Source organism: Haliotis asinina, chromosome 1 (genome assembly GCF_037392515.1).
Source record: "Haliotis asinina isolate JCU_RB_2024 chromosome 1, JCU_Hal_asi_v2, whole genome shotgun sequence".
Taxonomy (NCBI): domain Eukaryota; kingdom Metazoa; phylum Mollusca; class Gastropoda; order Lepetellida; family Haliotidae; genus Haliotis; species Haliotis asinina.
In genome coordinates, this window is record NC_090280.1 from 21,650,922 (window position 1) to 21,677,234 (window position 26,313).

Sequence of the window (26,313 nt, forward strand, 5' to 3'; positions counted from 1 at the left end):
GGGATCATGTCCGAGACCGAACACTACCAGCGACAGGAACAGCTGCTTAAGTCCAAGGACGATGTGGATTCATTCACCCCAACACCGTACAGAACCGTCTGCGAGCTGCAGGCCTGCATGCACGACGTCCTTATTTCGACCCCATATTGACGGATCATCACCGAAACCAGCGTCTACAGCGGGCAAACAGGCACCAAAATTGGCGACTACGACAATGGCACAGTGTCATCTTTTCTGACGAGTCATGATTTCACTTAAGGAACGCAGATGGCTGTATACGTGTTTGGCAAAGACGTGGTGAATGTTGTAACGCCGATTGTGTCGTTCAGACGGATCGTTGGGGTGGTGGCAGTGTTATGTTGTGGGATGATTTAAGCTACCGCCACAGAACCCCTCTCCATATCTGCAGAGGAAGGGTGAACGCCATCTACTACCGGGACCAGGTGCTGCAGAACCATGTCGTGCCGTTCTTCAACCATCACCACAATGTCCACACATTCCAACAGTGCAACACTAGAACACACACTGCAAGGGTGTCCATGCAGTACCTTGCACAGCAGAACACCCCCGTGCTTCAGTGGCCAGCTCTGTCACCCGACCACTCCCCTATTGAGCTCTTATGGGATGAAAATGGACGTCTTTTATGTCGACGCCAGATGGGCAACATCCGAGAACTTGAGGTTGCCCCTGTTCAGGAGTGGAATGCTATCCCTCAGAACACTATCCATGCGACGACGATGCACCTCATGTGTCAATGCAAATGGCGGTCACACTCGTTATTGACTTTCCTGTTTGACCCATACACCACTTAAGCCTCTCTCGTGCATTAACATTATCATGAATGAAATTTAATGATGTTTACATATCTTCTTAAATCATTCATTATCTCAAATGCATCATAAGTATATACTTCACATATCAATCCTTGGAGCTATTCCAGATTTCGTGAGTGGTGCGTTTTCATATGAGTATATTTCAATCAAGCATTATATATTATGAATGTATTAACTTGCTGCATCCTCATCACTTTCTGCATCACTATTGGGACTTGTGTTAGTATCTGTTATTAGCACTTTGTCATTATACCCATCTGCATGTTGTTGCTCATTATAACATGCTAACATTTTAACTACAGGTCTCCTGTTATCTTGCTGAAATGTTACCACCTGGTGGCTGAAATGTCATGCTGTTGAACAAGTTTGTAATGTATTATTAAGACATATCAGTCTTGTTTTTTAACAGACTTTTCTTAGACTTTGCAAACCTCAGTATGTTTTTAGCAGATTAACTGCTGCATGTTGTAGGTTCACTATGATTTTGGTCTGCGGAACATCTTGTCCGTCCTTAGAACACTTGGTGCACAGAAGAGGTCTCGACCCAATGATACAGAGAGTACAATTGTGATGAGAGTCTTGAGGGACATGAACCTGTCCAAACTGGTGAGCATACACTGATACAGGGAAGATATGAGAGAATGTGATACCGTTATTAATACAGCCTATGCCAAAAACATTTAAGCAACCCCAAATGGATTTTCAGTTTATGACAAGCATGGATTTAAATTCTGAAGTCATGCTTAGGTTTAAAACTGATTATCAATCTGACATTTAGAAGATTATGGGCCATCATATTTATATGGCAAGTTCAGTAATCACTTTTCACTTTGATATATCTTCCTCCATTTCCATTTGCTATATCTCCATTCTATTCTGATACCCTGATCCATTGCAAATGATGTCGATAGCATGAGAGAATTTATTGTATTTGATTTCTTGGCTATTTGTAGGGTCATGCATTTTTATCAGCCTCAAAACAAAAATGGTGGCGAATGGGTCCAAGGTATTTATGATAGAATAAAGATTTGTAACACTGCATAATTGAGGATGGTACATGTAACAAAGTTGGTTTCAGGTTGATGAGGATGAACCTTTGTTCCTGAGTTTGATCGCTGACTTGTTCCCTGGCATTGTACTGGACAGTGCCTCATATGCTGATCTACAGGTTGCTATTGCCAACCAAGTAGATGAAATGATGCTCATCAACCATCCTTCCTGGAATCTGAAAGTTGTACAGGTGAGTGTTCGTGTATCAGAATGACATAGAGCATTTTACCTGTTTATTCAAGGCCAATGTGTAATGATTCATGGAGGTTTCAACCCGGTACGGATCCAAGGTCAGTGTTGCTCAAACGCAACGTATGCTGGTCAAGACTGTTGCAAATTTGACATCTTGTCCTTGTCCCATTGATATAGCTTGTTGCATGCCATATCATTATCACTGTATTGTTTTTTTCTTGATATGATTATTTACAGGCTACTGTCATATAGGTGAATGTTGCTTTGAATGTAAAAGAATTACAAGTTTTGAAAAAATGAATGTTAAATGAAAAAGTCTAAACATAAATTCTGAAATATTTATTACACAAGTATGCAGATCTTTGATCCGAAAAGGGCTCTCAATTAAACTTGTCACTAGATGTGCTCATAGCAAAGTATGTCAATGGCAATCTTCTGGATTTTAAACCCAAATATGAATGTGTAAACGTATCCGACCCTCCCTGTTTCAGTTGTTTGAGACTCAGCGTGTCCGTCATGGCATGATGGCACTTGGTCCCAGTGGAGCTGGCAAATCCTGCTGTATCCATGTGTTAATGAGATCCATGACTGATTGTGGCAATCCACATCGAGAGATGAGAATGAACCCCAAGGCTATCACAGCTCCACAGATGTTTGGTCGACTCGATGTTGCCACCAATGACTGGACTGACGGCATCTTCTCAACTCTGTGGAGAAGAACTCTCAAAGCTAAAAAAGGTTAACTAGTAATTAGCAGCCCCACTTAGAATTGGTCTTAACAAACTATATTGGTTAGAAGAGATGACTTCCTGGTATAGGTGGTCAACTTGGTGATTTTGATGATAGTGTATTGTATAATAACCAGTCTAGATCTCTGGGTTTGACTCAGTTACTGGAAGGCAGACAAATAGGCGATAGCTTGAATATTGCTGAGTGGCTCAGAAAACCCCAGATGTATCATTAGAATATGAGAATTTTGATTGGCTTTTTCCTAACTTTTCCATTTTGTATCGATACGTGACATTATAGATACAATATGTGGCTTTTTCACAGATAATTACTGATGCATCAGTACAAGTGTTGATTAGCTGTTTCCCAGATATTATTATTATTATTATCATTGTTGTTTTTACAGTTTGTATTATTGTATTAGAATGACGTGGACATTGTTGACTAGAAGTTTCCTCCTGACAGGCGAAAATGTGTGGATTGTCCTGGATGGTCCTGTTGACGCAATCTGGATTGAGAATCTCAACTCAGTGCTGGATGACAACAAAACTCTCACCCTTGCCAATGGTGATCGTATCCCCATGGCACCCAACTGCAAAGTTGTCTTTGAAGTACACAATATCGACAATGCCTCCCCAGCCACTGTATCTAGGAATGGTATGGTGTACATGAGTAGCTCTGCTCTAGACTGGAAACCAATTTTGCAGGTGAGACAACTCACTGTTGTATATTGTCCTTTATGCTTCATTATGATGGAAGGGTACAATATGGATAAATAATAACACTACATTGTAAGTCTTATTTTGGCTCTTTAGTCAGATGGAGAACCTAATGCTACAAACATAATTGATGCATAAGATGTTTTATGTCTCTATAAATGTCAGTGGGTTTTAGTTCAATCATTATCATTGTCAGAATTAGGAACCTTTGCTTGGTATAAAATAACTTTCCTTGTAGGGCTGGCTGCGAACAAGAAATGCCCAGGAAGCTGAAATACTGCAGACTTTATATGACAAAATCTTTGAGGATGTCTACCTGTATGTCAACCTCAACCTTTCTTCAAAGATGGACACACTTCAGTGTAATCAAATTAGACAGGTAATCAGTAGTACTCCTTCCAGGATTCTAGGTGGAAAGTAGGGGTTAGCACATGTATCATTTCATTCATTCTACAATATGTATCACAATATTTTTAAATGCTTAGTATGTTGAATGATTTCAAATAGCGATTTTTGTATTTACTGTATTTGCATTTCTTAAAGGTCACATGCAACCAAAAAATCAAACATAATTAAAACACATTTATCACTTATCCATGACATATAATATACATTGATGCTTTAAAAAAAAACAAATAAACAAAATTATAAGCGTACAATCGCGATTCAAAAGTGCAATATTTTGCACTTGGGCTTACTTACCCCGAAACGAAGCGCTCGGGAGACCGAACCCAGTCATAGCAGGTGGATATGCACACAAGTGTAACGACGGCTTCCGATTGGCTGTTTCATTTGCTGATATGCTGAGAGCTCATAGTGTACAGAAAGATGATCTGTTTGGTGGGCATTTTAGAAGTATAGCCAGTCACAAGAAAGTAAGATTCTTTATGGATAACAACTTTGTGTACTTGATGCGTCGTTTCAGTGTGGATTCATAGACTGTTGTCAAACAAAATCATATACACTAAAAGAAGTCGTTATCCATGAAGAATGTATATAGAGATGCTGGGTTTGGAAAATACATGTCCTCTGAATTTGTGCTCGATCCAATAAAAAATCATGTCAGTAGAGATAGTAAACTACTGCGTGACTGGAATCTGTCATCCGTCAAAGTACAAAGCAGGACTTGAAGGTGACAAGAGTTTGCACCAGTTTCCGTCAGATCCAGTCATCCGAAAAAAAATGAATGTAGATTGTTTGCAACCCACAGACATAAAAACATGTCGTATGTATCACACGTGCCTAACTACATAATGTGGCAGACACGGGACTCGGGTGCACGAGTCATAAATCAACTAATTTTCTTTACGTCGTATAGTCTGATAGGTGTTAAGTTCAAATTGCACGTAGTCAATGATTGAAGCTGTGTATTGCATGTTGTCTTTAGCAGACAGGCAGACAGACATATAGGTGTGAATAAACCAGACACATTAAGCTTTCTCTGTGAAAGAAACTGCTTACTACAATCAACAAGTTGTTTTACGTAACGAGTAGATTATTTACTTGTTTGTGTACACAACCAAGATTAGACTACTGCTCACGACCTCAGACGCTGGGCATGCATACTGTTTCAAGCTCCGCGAACCTATTCACTGCGCATGCGTTATGGACGCAGCGCAGCACAGCTGTTGAAACCAGTTTTCCCCTCAGCGCTGGGGGAATTTAGTGAAACGTTTGAACTCCGATTTCGCGGGCTTTTTTTTCATCTCTTTTTTTATCAACTTTATTGAATTGGCATTTTTTATGATTTGTTTCGGTATGTGCATACCTAAAGGTACCAGAATCTGCAAAGTTGTGTTTTACGTTGCATGTGACCTTTAATGTTTGACATGACTGATACCACAGTGGATCTTTTGGTCTATGCTCGATTAGTTACAGGGCAGTTTCATACACCTGGAATTGTTGTGACATGAAACCAAAATTTTGTCAATATATGATGAATCTGACATGATATGACATTGTGCTGTCGTCAAGTACCACTGGCATGTGCTTTCAGTCATGTGATGTGCTCCAAGGCTTGATCCCAAAGAAAGATGACAAGGGTTGTCTTCCTGCTGACCATCTGGAGAGACTGTTCATCTTTGCGCTGATGTGGAGCCTGGGGGCCTTGCTAGAGCTGGATGACCGAGTCAAGATGGAGGAATTCATGGTGGCCCACTCTAGCAAGCTCCGTCTGCCACCTTTCAAAGAAGGGGAAACCATATTTGAATACCTTGTCAATGAACAAGGTAGGTTTAAGATTGGGACAATCTGATAACACAGTCATGTACTCATGTTTCCTTTTAGCAAAAGATTGGTCTGTTACTTAGTCAATAAATAATATTCAACTACTTGTGTAGGAACTGAAGTATTTTCATTGTGTGTTTGGATGTACAGATAGTGACATTCAGATTGCAAAAGAAATTCAGAAGGTTCTTCTAAGCCTGTTTTAAAGTTTGTTCGCCATTTGCCTTGCCCACCTGTAATTGAAAGATACGAAAAAAATAAAAATATGATACCAAATAACAGTGCAAACAGAATGTCACTGATGGTCTGAAATTTTATGTAATTTAAAAGTTTTCTGTCCCAGAGCAGACACCTGTGGATTTGAAGAGAAGCACACGCAATATGAGGTGTCACTATTCAGTGTGTTATGGCTACTGTCAAATGACCTGAATATTCATCGTTACTCCAGGTGAATGGGAGCACTGGTCAAACCGCGTGGACGAGTACATCTACCCGTCTGACAGTGTACCCGAGTTTGCTTCCATCCTAGTACCGAACGTGGACAATGTGCGAACCAACTTCCTCATTGAAACAATTTCCAAACAGAACAAGGTCTGTACAGTGCTTGACTTTTGATGCCCATTGTGTTTGGTGGAATCATTGTATTATTTTACCCCAACCATCAATGGATCTTGAATACGCTCTGAGATGTAATTATCCTTGCCATGCTGCTGCTGATTACTGTTTTTCATTGTAAATCGACTCACTCAGTTATTAGCTTATATGATGTTTCACAGGTACATATATTCCTTTAAGTTGAGATACCATATACTTTGAAATGGTATCTAAAGTAATGCTAAATAATATCCATTGCCACAACATAATGGTGTGGGTAATGTTATTAGCATTTAGTACTAACCATGTAATTTTGTTTATGACATACGAATGTTGGATTTTTAGGCTTGTATTACTCATGCTGAGAAATTCAAAGCCTCAGTGCTGATTTGTAAATAGGATTGAGATGAGACCAATTTAGGCTCATGATGTTCTTGCAGATAGGTGCCTATATATGAGCTTAACATCTCATTGTATTGAGAACAGGAAAACATACTTGTGTTTGGACTAGACAAAATTCCAGTTTTTCTGGAATTTACGTTCTTACTGTTTGAGTTTTGCTGTGTGACAGGACTTCTGTACTCAGTTTATTACACTTGATAAACATATTGCTGCACAATAATTTCATGTGTTTTGCTTTTGTGGAAAAACATGACATGTTGACAGAACTTCATAGACACTCTACTGAAGAGTCATTGTGGAGTCTCCCCTTTGCTTGGAAAAGTGTGCATATTTATTTCAAATATTTCAATTATAATTTTAGTTCAAATATGTTCATTAGGAACTCAGAAAAAGTGAAAAAAATCAGTCAAGAAAGCTATGTGTAAAAACAGCAAAGCAATGTGAAGTAATCAACAGTTATATTCAGACCAAGTTCTCAAATCAGTACAAAAATATCACCATAGCAGTAATGATATTGTAGGAATACAAATTCAGAACTAAGATATGCTATGTATTACGAGGACAGTGATTGTAGTACATTCCAGCACTCAACAGGTACATTGTGAAATAGATGAAATATTGTTGCAAACCTAATGAATGTGCTTAACATGAAAAGAATAAGAGCAAAATCCCTTTCTCCTCTCTATGTTTAAGGGATACATACTGACATTGTTAATTGTTTGTTTGATATGTTACCTGACTTCTTCTGACTGTTGTCTCTAGGCCGTACTGCTGATTGGTGAGCAGGGTACAGCTAAGACTGTGATGATCAAGGGGTACATGGCCAAGTATGACCCTGATGTCCATCTTAGCAAAAGTTTCAACTTCTCCTCTGCTTCCACACCCATGATGTTCCAGGTGGGTACAAACAGGTTTTTAATTCATACTAGTCCATTAACCTCACAGGCAGTATTTGAGGGCCTTGCGACAATTGGCAATTAATAAAACTGACAGAAAACGTAAACACTAAATATTTTTCTCTTGTTGAGTCAGGACAAGCTGCAAACTCTTAGGCCTAGTAAAACATTGTTTTAGTATCTTTGTTTGCATAAGTGTTTTTACAAGAATCTTATAGGTATCAGTGCCTTCCGCCTGGACCCAAGTGCAGATGACCCCAGAGGCAGCTATGTGAATATTTATCTCTAGTTTGTCAGGTTTGATTTGATAACCAGGAAAAGTCTGTATTGGCAGCATTTATATACAACCAACAGGTCTTTTGTCAAAAGCTGAAAAAATTAGGAGACATTGTCATCAGATCCAGACACTGCACCAGATTTCAAGATGTGCAAAAAATTTCGGTGTCCAGTAAAGTGAAGTGAAGCAGCAACTCCATGTCATCGGTCTCACTTTACCCATCTGGCCTGACAGCAATATTTAAATCATATTTGGATTAAAAGATTCACAAACATGATTGTAATCTACTTCCCTGATGTTTTATTCCTCCGAACAACAATGTTGTTGGGGATATAGAAACGTTCCATCTTTGTGTCCACAAGACTTTGTACAAAGCGTATCTCTTAACTATTCGTGATAACTTAACCATACTTAATACACATGTCAAGCATGATCCTTAGATGTGTCTTTTAGGAGATAGACCCAGGTATGAAGTTTATTTTTAGTGGTTTCCATGGAAACATTACTTAGACTGTGGCTATGACTGATGATGAGCATGTCATCTTGTCTGGAGCAGATCTTCCAAACTATACATGCTAGCTTCATCAAACTTGGTACACATATCATGCATATCCCCAGATGTGCCTTAAGACCCAGATATTGATTTTATTTTTTGTGGTTTCCACGGAAACATGACTTAGGCTGTGGCTTTGAGAATGTTATCTGTTCAGAGTAGATCTCGGAAACTTTGGGACACATGTTCCCAGTGTTCACAATGATCCCTAGATGTGCCTTTTGGGGGTTATACCAGTGTGTGAATTTTATTTTTTGTGGTTTCCATAACGTCAGTTTTGACTTGACTGAAATTGGTGATTGTACCAGAGCAGAACTTTAAAACTGTTCATTATTTCTTCACTAAACTTGGCACATAGATATATCTGGTGCTATAGTGGTGACTTTTTGTAGGTTTAGATATCTGGAAAAAAAATCTTGTTTGTGTTTCCATGGTAACAAGTTTGACCAAATTTGGTGGAAGTGTTCTTTTCCGGAGCAGAACTTTAAAACCTTACAATACTCTCCTTTCACTCTGCCATATGCAGACAAAAACATTGACATATTGTAATAATCATAATTAGTAGACATATTCACGAAGAGAATTTTACCGTTGCGGGAGATATTGCTGACTTTGCCTTCTTGTCAATTTCAATTTTTATGTGTCACCAACTAGTGCATTTTGTGCATCCTGTGTCATATCTAATTCAGTGTGTCAGTCACAGTGAGATAAGTTCATTGAGTTGACAGCTTCATGAGTGTGCATAGGTGTGGGGATGTCTCTGTGTGTTTGTTTTTAATTTTATGGTTAGTTTGGATACTTTTGAGTTCATTTCAATAGGGAATTCAAAACATCAAGTACAAGTATGATCAAACAAATATGAATAGTGATAGATATAGAAGAATCCAGAGGCATTAGAAGCAAATACTACATAGATACAATAATTTAGAAAAGTATTATTTCTTCTTGATAATTGTCCTAAGTTTAATGATGTGTTACACTTCTGCCATGTATTGCCAGAGAACAATAGAGAGCTATGTTGAGAAGAGGATGGGCAGCACATACGGCCCTCCAAGTGGTAGAAAGATGACAGTGTTTGTGGATGACATCAACATGCCTACCATCAATGCATGGGGGGATCAGGTCAGCTAAACTAAAACATGCTTGGGTTCAAGTTACAACTTGGCATCATCAAATCATTTGGTCTTTCTGAAGATGTATGGTTTTGGTTCAGCATGTTAAGTTGTTTGACGATGAAGGTTATTGTGAAGTTTTATGGTTTCAGTCCAAGATCATTAGTTGTTTTCCAATTTGAATGAATACATTATCGATCATAGCTTTACACAGAATCAGTTTCTTAAAATGATAAAATATGATAAAACTTCCTAACAGAACAGAAGAAAGCTTTCTCAGTACAGGTTAGTTATCATCATGGCACACCCCTTGGACAAAGAGCAGTGCCAAGTATTGTTTTGTTTTGTTTTTTTTATTACTTCTAAAAAATGTGTGATGTGTTGTGTTGTGTTGACTAAAAAATAATAATACATCCTCTTGCAACATCAAATTAAAGAATGGATGGAAGAGGGGTGAGTGCATGTATACTGATGCTGTGTATTTGTGGCAGGTAACAAATGAGATCACTCGTCAGATGATGGAGATGCATGGCATGTACAGTCTGGACAAGCCTGGAGACTTCCTGTCCATCATAGATGTACAGTTTATTGCAGCTATGATTCATCCTGGGGGAGGTCGCAATGACATTCCTCAGAGACTCAAGAGACAGTTTTGCATTTTCAACTGCACTCTGCCTTCAAACAGTTCAATTGACAAGGTTTTTGGTAAGTTCATGACAACAGAATCCTTAAATTTCTTCACTGAAATAAATGACAATAAAAGTATATTTAAAAAATTTCAATAAACTTCATTCGTGTGAACACAATGCAAATGAAACTTACAGATCACAAACATTGGCTGTTACATTTGACATGCAATGAAGGTTTTCCCTTTCTCAATCTGCCTCCATGTCCATGACTCATTGTCAGGTGTACCATGTAAATTTAATGGATTTCCCCAACATTACTTATGTTTGGTGTTTCTGTGATACAGGAGTCATGTGAATCCGACATGTCTTTCTCATGAGAAAACATATTAGGCTGTGTTCACAGGGAAAGAAAATTTAAGACTGATCTGTATGTGCATCATTTTAGACTGCCTGATTTCAAATTTTTGTTAATTGAAAGGAACCAATGCATGTTATCTACATAATGTCTGTCGTTGCCAGAATTTGTCAGGCGATTCTGGTTGGACAATTGTGGATTTTTAGCTAATGAAAGGCCCAAAAAGGAACATGAGATGCATAACATTTTGGCATTTCATACATCTAATAGAAGTTGCTGTCTTAACAGCTGATGTAAAATATGTTTGAGACAGTCACTAACAGGAGTTACAGAATTCTATAACATAGAACCCATCTACATGGATGCGCCCATCATAAGTCTCATGTACCATAAATATTGTTTGCAATCAATAAGGAATTGTGGGTATCCAACAAGATTGCTGCATTATCAGAGTTTGTCACTTGAGTTCTGTGAAGTTTTGTGACATAGGAGCATAGGATCGAGTGATGAAGCAATGTTACGCTAATCCACTTTATGTATTATAGGAGAACGTGTTACCCTAGTTATTGAAGGGTTTGTACGTCATGGCAAACTGCCAGGTTCAAACCCACATGGATATGATGTGCAGTATATTTTTCTTGTGTCACCTGCCATGATATTGCTTGAATATTGCAGATAGTGGCCTAAGAAAATACCTATTTAAAATGTAGGTATGTGTGAATACTTCCCTGTTACAATTACAGTGTGTCTATTGCTGAAAACCGAGGTTTACTTTCAGGTGTCATTGGTGAAGGTTATTTCTGCACGACCAGATTTAGCACAGATGTCTGTGATATTGTCAAAATGCTTGTTCCGGCTACCAGAGTTCTCTGGCAACAGACAAAGGTACTTTTCAAATGATTTTGGTTAAATGTATTGCATTTTGTTTTTGTTGCTGGACTCCATTATATATCCATAGGGGTCAACCATGACTTTTGTATGATTTTTTGACATTTGTCAATGAAATTTCCTTCTGACACACATTTCGATAAAATCTGAAAAGTGGACATTGCACAAGAATTTCTTTTACATGGTTTGGGACTTTCTTATAGCTGTTAAATTACACAATAATACAGAATATTAGATTTTATATCTGATTTTGTAAACTCAAGAGCTGTTACTTTGGTGATTTGAAAAATAGACACTGCTGAGTGCTAAGCTTTTAATTGTACACTTATAAATGCACTGTGCAATGATTTAAATTTTTTGCTGTCTTAACGGAAAAAGTAAGTGAACAAGTAACTGTCTGATACCTGAACATTTGCTGTGGACATTGGCACTCTATTTTCATTATTCTCTGTTGATGGTGAACCAAACTATTTTATTGCAAAGATCTATGCTATAACTGGATTTGTTTTGATAGTATAACAGTTAATAAGAAAAGATGACATTGTATTCCATGAGAAAACACGTAATAGCAAATTGGACGGCCCAATCAAATATTCAAATGAGTCCTCAGATACCCATTTTCTCGTTTGTGCATTGACTAATTTTGTACCATTATGAACAGAGTATGAGTCGTATCTACAAATGTAATGAAATTACTGAAAAAATTGTTATAATTTTAGCGAACTCTGTGGCTTGTTTTATCTGTTTGTCTCACATATTTTGCACTCAAAGTATACCAGATTTGGTTTGACTGTCAGAATTTGATGTTCTTCTGACAACATGAAATGACTGATTGCCATTGGAATAATGTCCTAAATAGATAAGCAGTTAATTAGGGAAACTTAGGGTTATGGTCAGGGAAAAATAAGACCCAGAATGTCACTAATCAAGTCTGGTAGTCAGAGTTAAAGATGCTCATTCAAGTTATTGTACTAAAGGCCTGTGGCCCATGTACAAGCAATGTTAATATACATACAGCATATATTACAGACATTTCAAACAACAAATTACAGTTCAGGTAAGACATTGTGATGAAGATAACACCATGTTTTACATAAAGCACTAGGTTACACACATGAACAGATAATTATTTCAGAAATGTTGTTTGCTTAAATCAGCAAAATGTGAGCAAACAAAAGCAAAATTAATTTCATCTTCTACAGCTGGGTTACTTAGTGGACATATTCTTCTACGAAGCATAGTTAGCTTGATTTGGGAATAAAACAGTTTGAAATATATTTTTGATGCTAAGATTCCAATAATCGGGGAAGCTGACATATATATGTAATATGAGCCTTGTCAGCACATTATTTCAGATATATAACTCGCTTTTTAAAGTTCAGTGTATGGGAAAAGACAAGTTTGAGGTAGGCATAGTGATTAACAGTTGATAGGTTTTTTATTCAAAAACATTTTTTCTTAAGAGGCAACATCCTCGATATCTCCAGGGTATACGTTCCGAAAAGTCTCCACTATACCCTGAACGCATCTACGGGTCGGCCCGATAATTTTATTACCTCCCTTTGCTGGTTCCGCATTCTCACAGTAGCCAATCAGCAAGGATGCCGTTATAACCGAACTTGCCAGTGTCAACAAAGGTAGCAGTTGCAACTGCGAAGGTTTGGGGAAATCATACAGACAAATTTATAGGTCGTAAACCTTTTTAAAAACATGAGCAAGAAATCCATCTACCTCTTTCAGAGAACCTCTGCATGGTTTGCTTTGCCAAGTTTAATCGGTTAGAGAATTTAAAAAGCGAAAGTGAGTTGTGATTGGTTCGCTCAACTTCCCAGCGTAGACACCAGATTGGATAAAAAGCCTGCCAAGGGAGGTAATAAATTTATCGGGCCGACCCGTAGATGCATCCAGGGTATAGTGGAGACTGTTCGGAACATATACCCTGGAGATATTGAGGATGAAGAGGCAACAAATCTACTTTTCCTAAAGATAACTATGTTTGGTTCTTCAAAATTCACTGATAATTTTGCATTCATTTGTATATTTACTATCCAAGAATATTATCAACGCTTATTGTGCCCTATTACTACAGACTGCTTATAACAGAGTTATGATGCATCTCTGGATACATTCATAGCATGGTTCATCATCTTCTTTGACCTTCCATTTACATCATGGACAGATGAGTCAAGTTTCCACCAATGGTACCATATATCATCAGTGATATCTTTCCACATAGATCACATTCATCAGACCACATTTTATGGAATGTGATTCATTTAGTTAAATAGAGACCATGTTGTATGTTGGGGTTTTTTGTCAATTTTGCATCATGGGTAATACTACAGTGGCAAACTTTGGCTTGTTTACCAGAGAATTCAGTATACTCAATGTACTACAGCTGCGACATCTACTCAGACCAACAATCTAGCCAGTATATCTTCAGGATGCGTATCTAACATCCCAAGACATCCATACTCAAGGAAATATCTATGATTCTTTATCAAGGACAACACTACCAGTGCTCCGCTTTGGAATTTCCTCGTCCCTGTGATTGCTTTTACAGTGCACTCTGTCTAATTCGGACTGGTTTGGGACCGACTAAAAAGTCTGTATTAGATAAGCAGACATCCTGTTCAGTCCGAATTATTTAAGGATTGACTGTGTGTTTCTTTTGTTGCATTGAGGTATGAAACTAAAAACCAATGTGCAAACTGTATGAATTCGCGTAGCGGATTCTTACTTCAAGAAGGCGGTTGCATCAGGAGTTTTTTCAACAATCTGTGCATAAATCTAGACTTCATAGCAGCAAATGAGGCAATTCAAGTTTGAACATGTCAACTGAAAAATCAATTTCTTATGATCCACACAGATAACTCGACAGTAGCGTTTTATATAAACTAACAAGGCTCAACAAGATCAGCACCTCTACTATTTAACATAGTTGACAGTTTCAACCTGTGAATAAGGGCTCATCAATCATCACATTTTAGGAGCACAGAATGTATTAGCAGACGCCTTGTCCATACCAGTACAACCGTCTGCTGTGCTTTTCCACCATTGATACTACTATCTCTGGTACTAAGCAAGATTGCTCAGACCAAAGTCCTATTAATCGTTTTGGTCATGCTTTACTGGCCGTTGAATATTTGATTTCCACAGTTCATGGAGCCTATAGGAGAACCAGCACTAAGTCTTCCAGATTGGTTGAATCTTCTGATTCGTCCTCACACAAATCTAAATCACGTCAGTTCAATAGAACTTTAAGTATTTAAGAAATACAAACCACCTCCATCCGAAACCCAACTTAGAAAAAATACCCAGATGTAAACCAAAATATGTTTTCTTATTTCATCTTACACCATGAAGTCTTAACGATGCCATCCTTTCATGGAAACTGGAATGCACTTATTGACAAATTTTTAAAAAGTAACATATGACATATATCACAAAAAGAATGCTCAATATGGTGTAAAATCTGTGATGTTTTTCTACCAAGAATTTTACTCCAGATGTGTTCATGTAGGGTATCTGGTTGTGGTATCTGTCAACCTGGTTTAAAGATGTCTTTGTCACAATGTTGTTACACTGCAGTTTGTACTCAAAGCTTTAGAGACAACTCTCCAAATTATGGTATCCCCAAACTTTTGTATATTCCACATCTAAACTTGGAGGTTTTAACATTTAAGATATATCAAGATAGGCTTGACCTTCATGGGAACTTTTCTGTACAAGATTTGGGTGGCAAATGCCTGGTCCATGTGGGAGGAAAGCCAGCAGGTGCTGTAACCAATGAGTTCTCACCTTAATTACTTAAATGGATTCTTACATGAGAATGCATTCAACATGTGCTTGAACCCTTCATCCCCTTCAGCCCTTCATTGCCTCACTGCTAGTCAGTGGTAGGGTTTGCACCTGCAGCATTTGATTCATATGACACTATACACTTCCTAATGTTTACTGGTAATCAGGGATAATGAAAGAAATATGAGCATGCAAGTCTGTAGTGTGACATCATTTTAAGATATAAAATTTTCTTTCTAGTCAAGTATTCTTGTGAGAACATAACCCATAAGATTGGGTCTTTGGGCTAATGGCTAAATTTCACACCTTAGATGAGAGAATGTTTATAATTTACATGTTCCTTTCATTTACTTACAGATCAAGATGCTACCCACACCAGCCAAGTTTCACTACATCTTCAATTTGAGAGATTTATCTCGAATCTGGCAGGGTATGCTAACAATAGCTGGTGAGGAGTGCCAGTCTAAAGCTATGATACTGTCTCTGTGGAAACATGAATGTACACGTGTCATAGCTGACAGGTAAGCTGTTAGATGAGGGAGGTACTCAACTAGGCCCTGTGCACAAAGCAGTCATAGTGCTTAGATGATTGAAACTGTCCAACATAGCCATAATGCCATGACCATTTTGTAGAATGAGATCCTGAACAACCAAATTAGTAATACATCTACACAGCCTATATTTTCTCTGTGATATTTATACAGTATTTACTAGATTCAGCTTGCAATGTTTAATATTTGAAATAACAAAATCTTTTTGGGATGAAACTGCTTTCAAACAGATGTTTTGTTCACAAGATATAAGATGGAATGAATAAAATTAATTATGCTGACTGCTTGCTGTTGATAAAGTGATCATTCTGGAAATCTCTTTTCAATGCCTGGGACTCAAAAAACTCGTGTGCACCTGAAAAATAGAGACAAAGCTAAAACAAGTTATAATAAGCTGATCCATTAAGCAAACCTTAAGATATTTGTACAGATTCACCAATGCAGAAGACAAGCAATGGTTTGATGGTGCCCTGACACAAGTGTTGCGAAACCAGGCAGACGATGGAGCTGTGAACGAAATGGATACTGAGCCCTACTTCGTGGACTTCCTCCGAGATGCACCTGAACCCACTGGAGAGGAGGAAGATGATGCTGCTCTAGATGCACCCAAGGTCTATGAAAAGGTTGTGGAACTGAATTCTGGGGAGATTGCAAGTTACATGTTTCTGCCATGCTTGTTATTGCAAGATGTATAGTAGGTATACTGAACAATGGTTATTACCAGTAGTTGGTCTGTGGAAATTGTTTCGTGGTTGCAAGAGAAATTGTTTCGTGGTTGCAAGCCCAAGGGCTTTAGATTTCTGTGCACCATATCTGTGCTTGTGTATTTCACCAAACTTGTAGTGTCTCTGATCTGTTCCACATAGGGCAATCCTCTTATGTCAAGCTTTTGACATTATTAATCCAAATTTATGCAAGAGAGATATTTTGGTGCAGTGATTGGTGGCTTTATCTTCAGATTCCCAGCTACAGTTTTCTGAACGACAAGCTACTGCAATATGTTGTGCAGTACAATGAAGTAGTACGAGGTGGCCATTTGGATCTTGTCTTCTTTAAAGATGCCATGGTGCATCTTGTCAAGGTAGGGAGTTTCTCATTTAACTTGATAATCACGCTTATCTGATCACGCTTATCTCATATATATATATATATCAATCAGTGAATATTCTCTTGATTATCTACAGGCTGCCATCAGAGGGCTGCAAATTGCAACATTAGGTTGCATACATTTGATGTGATTTAAAGAATATGTATGCATGAAAACCCTGAGGGGAAAAACAACAAATTGCTGAACACAGACAGGCATTTTGATATCAAAGATTAATTTATTGATGGTTATTACTCAGATTTCACGTATCATCCGTACACCGAGAGGAGCAGCTCTTCTTGTTGGTGTGGGAGGTTCAGGGAAACAGTCTCTCACCAGACTTGCTTCCTTCATTGCTGGCTACAAGATCTTCCAGATCACCCTCACCAGGTATGTATGAACTTAAGTGTTGCTTTTTCAATAACTTTCAGAATTCATGCTTGTCTGTTGCCTGAGGATAATAAATAGTTCTGAGGGTGAGCAGGTTTGCAAATACTGGAACTGAAAAAGTGACAAAACACAACCATTGTCAATATGTTTGTCTTGTTCAAGTAAGACAACCTGGCACATCTGAGGACAAATGAAATATTGGTAATATTAGTCCTGAGGAGTATTTGGAAGAAGACCTTTACCGCTAAGGCTGTTTCGCTGCACTTGTCATATGGAATATATTTGAACACAACAAAGCATGAATTCACTTTTGATGATGATCAAAAGAGATATCCTCCTCTCTTGCTTCAATTCCTTTTTATTAGCTCATTTGGATAAAAGACATGATCTGCTTTTTCAGTTTTGTTTTCAGTGTATGTAACATTGTCCTCACTACCCACTAGACCAGAAAACCTGAAACTTTACATACTCCACTTAACTAAAGATAATGCCTTAATTTGTTCAAGAAATTCTATGAAATATTAGCAATGAATAAGAGATTAATATGTGTCTTCCCAATATAGATATTCAGGGCTGTGACAAGTATTACATTGAAAAATGATAAAAATCCTATCCAAAGAATGAGCCATGCTCATATAGTCATGCCATGTCTCAGCAAGATCATTTATAATGCTAAATCATTTTATCAGATCCTTTTATCTTATATGGTCCCTTTCTGTGTGAAGATGTGGCAGTAATATATGGTGAACCCTAGAGGCATTGACTTGGCTGGGACTTAAACAAACGTTACCTGAACAATTATCACCACTGAACAAAATTTGTGTTGTTGCATGAGTGGTTTCATTTAGGAGATAAACATCATGTGTTGGCCAATTTCCAGGTGTTATTGAGTATTTGAAGCACGGGAATGCATTTGGAACCGACGGCGTCCAAATGCATTCCCGTACTTCAAATACTCAATAACACCCGGAAATTGGCCAACACATGATGTTTATCGACATTGTAAACACAAAAGTAAACCAAAGGGGTTTTAGTGTCTGCACTCGTTTACATCGAATACGGACACAGCAGTGAAGTGTCATCAGCTGGCCATTTCAGCTGGTTCTCGTGGTAGCATCTGGAGTTGCTCATTTGTGACGTCATTCTAACTTTACGTCAAAATATGATTTGAATGACGTCACCACTGTTGATGACACAACAAAACAATTGTTTACGTGTCAATACGCGGTGAATAGTCTTTCAGTTTCCGGGAATCTAATACCATTTAATCATGTTTTTCAACCAATCAGATTACAGAACACAGTAACTTTTGGTTTACAATTGATTTTTAACAATAGCAATACATGGTATGATCATCCTTAATTGAGACAATATATGTTGCTATGGAACTCTTTAAAAAGGCTGGTAATAGTAGAATGCATGTAATTAGAATGAATAAGTCAGTGTTTGAAACATCAATTGTTAATGGGCTGGGAGAATTCCTGACAAAATCCATTGCAATAATTTGTGACAATTCCACCTTATCCATGTCCATTTCTGCATTGAATTTATTAGGTGCTATACATATCCACTTGTATGAAATTGCAGGCAAACTGTAGTCTCCACTCAGTTAATATTTTCATAGGAGGGTTTTAAGGCAATTTGGTTTTACTTTCAGCATCTAAGTCAAAGGTAATGGACATGCTTTTACTGATATCAGCTAGTTTCTCAACTGCTTGATTGTCTCTCAACTGCTTAGATAACTGCATGTCAACCTGTCCTTTTGTAGTGGTGGTCAACACTTCCTGTACCTATATGTTTGTCTATATCTATCCATATTTCTTGGTGGTGATGGCAGCTGGATAGCTCTTGTTTCTATTACAAAATGCACCCGTAGCACTGAATTTTGATATGCCTTCGCACACTTAACAGTTATGTGTCATTCTTTCCAGTGCTTTTGTTCATCATGTCATTGATTTTTTTTTTCTTTTGTTATAGTTAGTTTGAAATGATATGAATATGTGATGATACATATTTCCATACAATGTGTCCTTGTGTTGTGCAATAGAGGTGTGTCGCCTGAAGTTCACAGTAAATGTTATTGATGCCTTTCAGGAAATGCTAGAGAATCAGAATAATCTGGTTGTTGAACATGTTTCTGTTATTGTACGTCTGTTTTATGCCAATGTTTCTAGCAATGTAACTATCTTGTGACTTCTGCTTTTCAGTTCAATTTTTGACATTAAGTTTTCCCTTTAAGATTTACTTCTGCAATAACATGACTAGTAATATCATGAAGTATCTTATTCTTGCCATAGCACAATATTAGAGTGTTCTAATTAATGCACAGTTGTATATGCTATTCAGAGAATGTACTCTGAATATTGCACTCTCATGATAATAGGTCATACAATGTGTCGAATCTGATGGATGACTTGAAGTTTCTGTACCGGGTAGCAGGAGGTCAAGGTCAGGGCATTACCTTCATCTTTACCGACAACGAGATCAAGGATGAATCCTTTTTGGAGTATCTGAACAATGTTCTCAGCTCTGGTGAAGTATGTGGACAATTACATATACAACATTTTGTAGTTTTTTAATTTCAACTTGTGGCATTGGACAGGGGGCCTGACACAATTTTCTTTGCAGTCTTGTCAATTACATAATCCGAGATTCATCCTGATTATTTCTTGGTTTGTCAACAAACCTGGGTAAGGGTGAACTGAATAAAAATCTCCACAAGTAAGAAGGAAATTAAGAATTTATTGTGTATTTATCACAAACATTCTGATGGAGACTATGTTATTCTCCCATCAAGGAAACTAGAACACACATCTATGCTCCCACTGAACATGGCTCACTGTTGGCCTTCACAACCACTGATCAAGGCTTAGTTTAGTGCCTTGTCACTTGTGTTAGAAACCTTGGTAACCTAGCATAGTCATGTCAGCTCATTTCTTCTTCAACTTTTTAAGGGAATGATGAACTCTACAGTGAATGTAAATATTAGTAAACCCTTGCAGCAACTGAACTTTAGTGGTGCAAGTAGTATGAGATTTTTATGTTTCTGTTGCACTTGATGCAAGTAGGTTAACATTTCCTTAATCAAGCCCTGCTGAGATTTTTAATAATACAATAAAAACCTAAACTTTGGTAGGTGTCCAACCTGTTTGCTCGTGATGAACTGGATGAGATCACCCAAGAACTGATATCTGTGATGAAGAAAGATCAGCCTCGGCGACCTCCAACCCAGGAGAACCTGTATGATTACTTCATATCTAGAGCCAGAAACAATCTACATACAGTGCTCTGTTTCTCACCAGTAAGTTATGTACTCCATGTGATTTCCAGGTAAAAAATGGTCATCAGCAATCAATGCTTACACAAAACACATTCATCAGATGTTCAGACTTGGTGACTTAGTGGACTGTGTGTTATCTTGTGTAGATGTTGTGGATCATACTGCTCACAATACTAAAGCCTGATGTGTCTGACCAAGTCTGATTTTTTTTCTGACTGTTGCTGATTGCTCACCTCTGTTTTGAAGGTCTTTGAAATATATTGTTCTTTAGTGTCTGTCTTGAAAAGTTGAAGTGTCAGAAGTATGTATTGCTCAGTCATACAACGATTAGATTACCTACTTGGTGTATACTTAGTAGGGCTATAAATTATAGTAAACAGACTATTACAACTCCAAGCTTTGTGCTTTGAAACCGACAAATTATAGCAGTTTAATAGCTATTAAGGTCATTTTTGTTATAAACGTCATGTAAATGTAATTGTAAAGACCTAATAAACTTGCAAACGGCTGTGTGAATCAGTGCTCAGTATGTGTTCAAACCATTTTTAGGTTGGTGAGAAGTTTCGCAATAGAGCTTTGAAGTTCCCTGGTCTGATATCTGGATGTACAATGGACTGGTTCAGTAAGTGGCCTCGAGATGCCCTGGTGGCTGTGTCTGGCCACTTCCTCAACACCTTCCCCATGGAGACATCTGAGGACATCAAGAAGCAGGTAGTGGACACTATGGGAGTTGTACATGACAATGTTGCCTCAGTCTGCGTGGAATACTTCCAGAGGTGAGAGAGAGTGGTATATTCTTTTCAGATAAAGTTTTCACTTGTCCTGCAGGAAGTCTTTGCTGCCCACCTGGACAAATATGTGAAGCATGTTATTATAGTGTTCCCAGTTGACATATTGCTGGACTATTGCTAAAGTGAAGTAAGATATCACTTAACTCCACAGATCAGCTAGGCGGAAGATATTTTCTTCAGCTCCTTAATGTTAAGTAAAGTGTAACTATATGGATCATTGTATAACTTGAGTAAAAAATTGGTGATTTCATCATGTTGGGACATTTTGGTGCATCTTCTTTTGCTGTTGAGCAAAAGTGCCTTTTGTTACCAACCACCTACTAAAATGCCTGTCAAACAGAACTAAAGTTGCAATGTCTCCATAGAATTAAAGAAAAACAACACATGTAGTGCCTGTATTTCAAGATCCAAGATCACAGTTAAAACAAATATCATGGTTTCATCCTTCTCATTTACTTTATGCCATTTATACTTTTATTCTGTTCATAGAAATGAACAGTAACTGTACATGATTGCAATTTTGATAGAATCATCTCCAACTATGATATTCAGTAAGTACTAGCTTACCACAAAGATGTAGATGTAAGTGACAGATTCCTTGTCCCATCATGGAAGACCTATCACTATGGGGGCCTGGATCGGTTACTGAATTTTCTAGTCTCTACTTGAATATTTCCCAGCTATTGTCCCATAGCTGGAATATTACAGCTATTAAACGAGAAACAAAGAAAACACTAACTTGTACATTTATACAGGTATCGGAGACAGTCCCATGTAACTCCTAAGTCATACCTATCCTTCCTGGATGGGTATAAGAATGTGTACAAAGAGAAACTTTCAATCATTGGTGAGATGGCCAGCAGAATGAATACAGGACTGTCCAAGCTAATTGAGGCTAGCGAGTCTGTTGACAAACTCAGTAAGGAGCTAGTCATCAAGGAAAAAGAACTGGAATCTGCCAACAAGAAGGCCGACAAGGTAACATTATTGTCTCAAGACCATGTGTAAAACATATGTTAGTGGCCTTCAAAATCAGTGCTTGTCTAAACTACTAATCTGTGCTGAAGATGGGTAAAAAGTTAGTACTTTTATGATTCACCCTTGTAATCTTTCAATCATGACTTCCATTTTTAAATCAATTTCACTAGAATCAAATGTTTACAATATTTATGTCAAAGTGTCTTTTGTACTTAAAATTAACTGTTACTGATAAGAGTAAGATCTGTTGTATTTGCATCAAGGTGTTGGAAGAGGTGACAGTGAGTGCACAGGCTGCTGAGAAAGTCAAAGCTGCTGTGCAGAAGGTCAAAGACAAAGCACAGAAGATTGTAGATGAGATTAATACCGAGAAATCGATTGCTGAGGAGAAGCTGGAGGCAGCCAAACCTGCTCTGAAGGAGGCTGAGGTGGCACTGCAAGTGAGTGGATATAACTGTTGAATAACTAAAGAACTTTTTAGAAATCAGAAGCATCTAGATGTAAGTACAGGAAATATTTTTTCATTTACATTGTTAGTTGTTCATATTATTTTTCATCCTCATGATTTTTAGTGTACAGCATTAATATAGAAATTAATAAAGTGGCAATGGAAATCAAAGGGTTGTTGTCAGTATGTTATCTGAGGGTGTCCGGGTGTTGTACCTTTCTCCTGAGGCACTCAGTCTTAGCAGTCTTCTGGTCTGGAGAACTAGTGGTAATAGTATTTAATAAGTCTGGGTTGCTGTTCAAATCCTCTATTTTCGAATAGGTTATAATCCAATAGTCCTTGAATGTTTTCTATCACCAACACAGATTCACAAAACAGAATTCTTGGGAGAATTTTGTGATAACTCTGAACTCTAATATTGCATCTGAGCTTTTTTCTCAGTATACAGAGAGAACCTCTTTGGGCAACAGTGGAGCCCAGAATCATGCACCAGTCACGGGACAACTAACAAAATAGTACTGATGAATATTTTTGCTCCTGTCTTCATTTTCCCTCAAATGAACAAGAAGTTACTTCCATTGCCCTATTTCCAAGGCTTTTATGATGAGGTCTGATTGAATTATGTTGGGAATATCATATCCATCAGATTGTCAAAAAACTGTGTGATTGGAAACAATAGTTTGTTCTTCTTGATCCAAACTGCTGTATTCTGTGATAAATGAGGACGAAAGAAAAACATTATTCAGTGATGACACAATATTGCTTGGACTCATATTGTGCGATTTTCTATTATTTTTTTTGTCTGATGTGAATTTGTTTTTTGCCTCCCAACCCACAGACAATCAAGCCATCTGATATATCTACTGTGAAGAAACTTGGAAAACCTCCTCATCTGATCATGAGGATTATGGACTGTGTGCTGATTCTGTTTGGGAAGAAGCTTGATCTTGTAACACCAGATCCAGAAAGACCTTGTCCTAAGCCGTCATGGAGCGAGTCTCTCAAGGTACTATATATTTTGCTCATGAAAACCTTGAACAAGGTTTGTTCATTACTTAAATTCAATTACTTAAAGTCAGCTGGGAACATTGATTGAGATCACAAGTTATGACGTATGCTTTTGTGATACCGGCAGTGACCATCCACTCTATCTTACCTTTGTTGCTAGGAATGTACACTTTTGTAATCCCCATGAGACATTGACCGGTTTGATGTTGACAGAAATCTATCACCATAAATGTATGATGAACATTTTTGATTATCTACCTTTTATTTGTTTACATGAAAAGGCCATATGAAAATTGCTAGACACAATATGGTGGCTATTATCTCTGCAATGGTGTTATGAATAGTTTTGGTTTGTTTCTCTGTGCAGGTAATATATTGACCATGTAATATAGTCATCATTAAGTCCTTTTAGCTTGCTAGCCAGTGATACTACTTCTTATACCCCCGGCATGTTATAAGGGGGGACATAGTCGACACCTCGTCTGTCTGTCTGTCCGTCCGTCCATCCATCCATAATATTAATCATTTTGTTTCCTAAGCATAACTCAGAAATGTTTGATATTTTTAGACCAAACTTGATAGATATAATAATCTGAACCTGTGGTTGTGCCTTTTGCTATTTACAGATTTTTGGCTTTTTTAGTTTTTTTTTTGTTTTTTCCATGGAACATTTTGGTGTTAGTCAAATGGTGGGGTGGGCTTCGTTTCCTGAACAGAACTAAATATATGTTCAATTTTTTTCTGCAGAACTTGGTAGACATATCAATCAGAAGCTGAAGTGGTGACTTTTGCTATATGCACGTTTTTGTGATTTATTATTTTCTGGGTATCCATGGGAACGTTTTGGACTTAGTCTCAAGATGACGGGATAGGCTTCGTTTCCAGAGCAGAAGTCAAAAAACGTTCAATATTTTTCAGCAAAACTTGTTAGATACATCAGTCAGAACCTAAATTGGTGCCTTTTGGTACTTACAAATGCAAGTTTTTGTGATTTATCAGTTTCTTGGTTTCACTGGAAACGTTTTGACTTAGTCTCAAAATGGAGGGATGGGCTTCATTTCTAGAGCACAACTTGAAAACCATTTGATATCTTTCAACAGATCTTGGCAGATATATGAAACAGATCTTGAAGTAGTGCCTTTTCATGATTTCCATGGAAACGATTCAAACTTAGTCTAAAAAGTATTAAGTAAGCTTCAGATGATTTGTTCTTTCACATATGTGGGGGCTGGGGGGTATGTCATCTTTTGATGACTCTTGTTTGGATTTTAATATATGAATGGCGATCATCCCTCTGTGCACATCTCAATGGAGAAAATGTTAATTTAACTATTCTAGCGAGAAAAAAACATGCTGATGGTCTTGTTGCAAGCTGAGACTGAATTTTTAAATTCATATCATAAATTGATTCCTAGAATTTTACAGAGGTTACATGTTGAAGTGTTTGCAAGCTTTGCAAAACTGGTATGTGTTATTATTACTTGTCAGGTGAGAAAAAAGTTGATAATGATTCAAGTTACCTCATAATGAGGACATGACAATGAAACATTTAATGATCAAAAACTGCTATAATCACCTAACAGGGGTAGAACATGGTTTCTAAAGACAAACCTTCAACATTTACAACTATTTCAGAAAAATCTGGGTAGAAAACTCCATCATGAATGCTAAGTGGTCATTCTTTGTTGGACAGAGGGTATAGGTTTTAATACATTTAATAGTACACCTAATTATTTGGAATTCCAGATTGAACATTTATGTAGTTTGTGTGTGTTACTTTGTGTAAGTGGCATTAAACTGCTCCAAAGTTATTTGTCAGGTGGTAACTGCAGTTACTGTTTACAGGACAAAAGCTTATGAGGCAGTTAACTTTGTCATTCTTGATTTTATGTAATATTGTATTATTAGAAACCTGTAATGCAAATGAATGCAAAGTATATTTACCAACAATTCATATCATATCAATAATTTTAGTAAATCAAAAGCAGGGGTGTTTTTCTTGTTCTTCTTGAAAAAATAGTGCGTACCACTTCCTTTTAGCAAGCATTGTTTAATATCACAATTGCTGTGACATCAAGATTCTGTATTGATTGTTAACAGCCTACCTTGCTTTTGCGTCTATGTTTGTATAAATATGTATCCAATCTGCATCTGTAAAAGCTTTCATGAAAAAGAATGCCCTTATTGTTATGAAAGCATTGTGATGTTGTTAAAAGAACTGTAAAGCCAAATATACCTTTATGTTTCGTAGAATATATCTTGAAAGTAAATTTTCTGTTATTTGCAGTTAATGAGTGGAGCAGGTTTTCTGACCAGCTTGCAGACATTTGCTAAAGACACCATCACAGGCGAGACAGTAGAGCTGTTGCAGCCATATTTAACAATGGAAGACTATTCTTTAGAGACAGCTAAGAAAGTGTGCAGCAATGTGGCAGGTCTGTTGTCCTGGACTACAGCTATGGCTTTCTTCTATGGTATCAACAAGGAAGTTTTGCCACTGAAGGTGGGTTTTATACAGAAATGT

At 37.5% G+C, this 26,313-nt stretch overlaps 1 protein-coding gene across 1 annotated transcript in view; it reads left to right on the forward strand.

Annotated features, from left to right (window-relative positions):
* Positions 1-26,313, forward strand: part of LOC137288676 (dynein axonemal heavy chain 8-like) — a 107,962-nt gene that overhangs the window by 47,680 nt on the left and 33,969 nt on the right. Inside the window, exons 43-64 of the mRNA XM_067820804.1 lie at positions 1,305-1,439; positions 1,912-2,073; positions 2,567-2,813; positions 3,270-3,511; positions 3,762-3,902; positions 5,520-5,751; positions 6,198-6,340; positions 7,508-7,642; positions 9,471-9,593; positions 10,075-10,288; positions 11,346-11,452; positions 15,614-15,777; positions 16,238-16,430; positions 16,766-16,888; positions 17,154-17,284; positions 19,668-19,821; positions 20,421-20,585; positions 21,114-21,340; positions 22,111-22,333; positions 22,597-22,773; positions 23,620-23,787; positions 26,077-26,292. Of these exons, the coding sequence (XP_067676905.1) occupies positions 1,305-1,439; positions 1,912-2,073; positions 2,567-2,813; positions 3,270-3,511; positions 3,762-3,902; positions 5,520-5,751; positions 6,198-6,340; positions 7,508-7,642; positions 9,471-9,593; positions 10,075-10,288; positions 11,346-11,452; positions 15,614-15,777; positions 16,238-16,430; positions 16,766-16,888; positions 17,154-17,284; positions 19,668-19,821; positions 20,421-20,585; positions 21,114-21,340; positions 22,111-22,333; positions 22,597-22,773; positions 23,620-23,787; positions 26,077-26,292 (3,822 nt within the window). The remainder of the gene's footprint in view (positions 1-1,304; positions 1,440-1,911; positions 2,074-2,566; positions 2,814-3,269; positions 3,512-3,761; positions 3,903-5,519; positions 5,752-6,197; positions 6,341-7,507; positions 7,643-9,470; positions 9,594-10,074; positions 10,289-11,345; positions 11,453-15,613; positions 15,778-16,237; positions 16,431-16,765; positions 16,889-17,153; positions 17,285-19,667; positions 19,822-20,420; positions 20,586-21,113; positions 21,341-22,110; positions 22,334-22,596; positions 22,774-23,619; positions 23,788-26,076; positions 26,293-26,313) is intronic.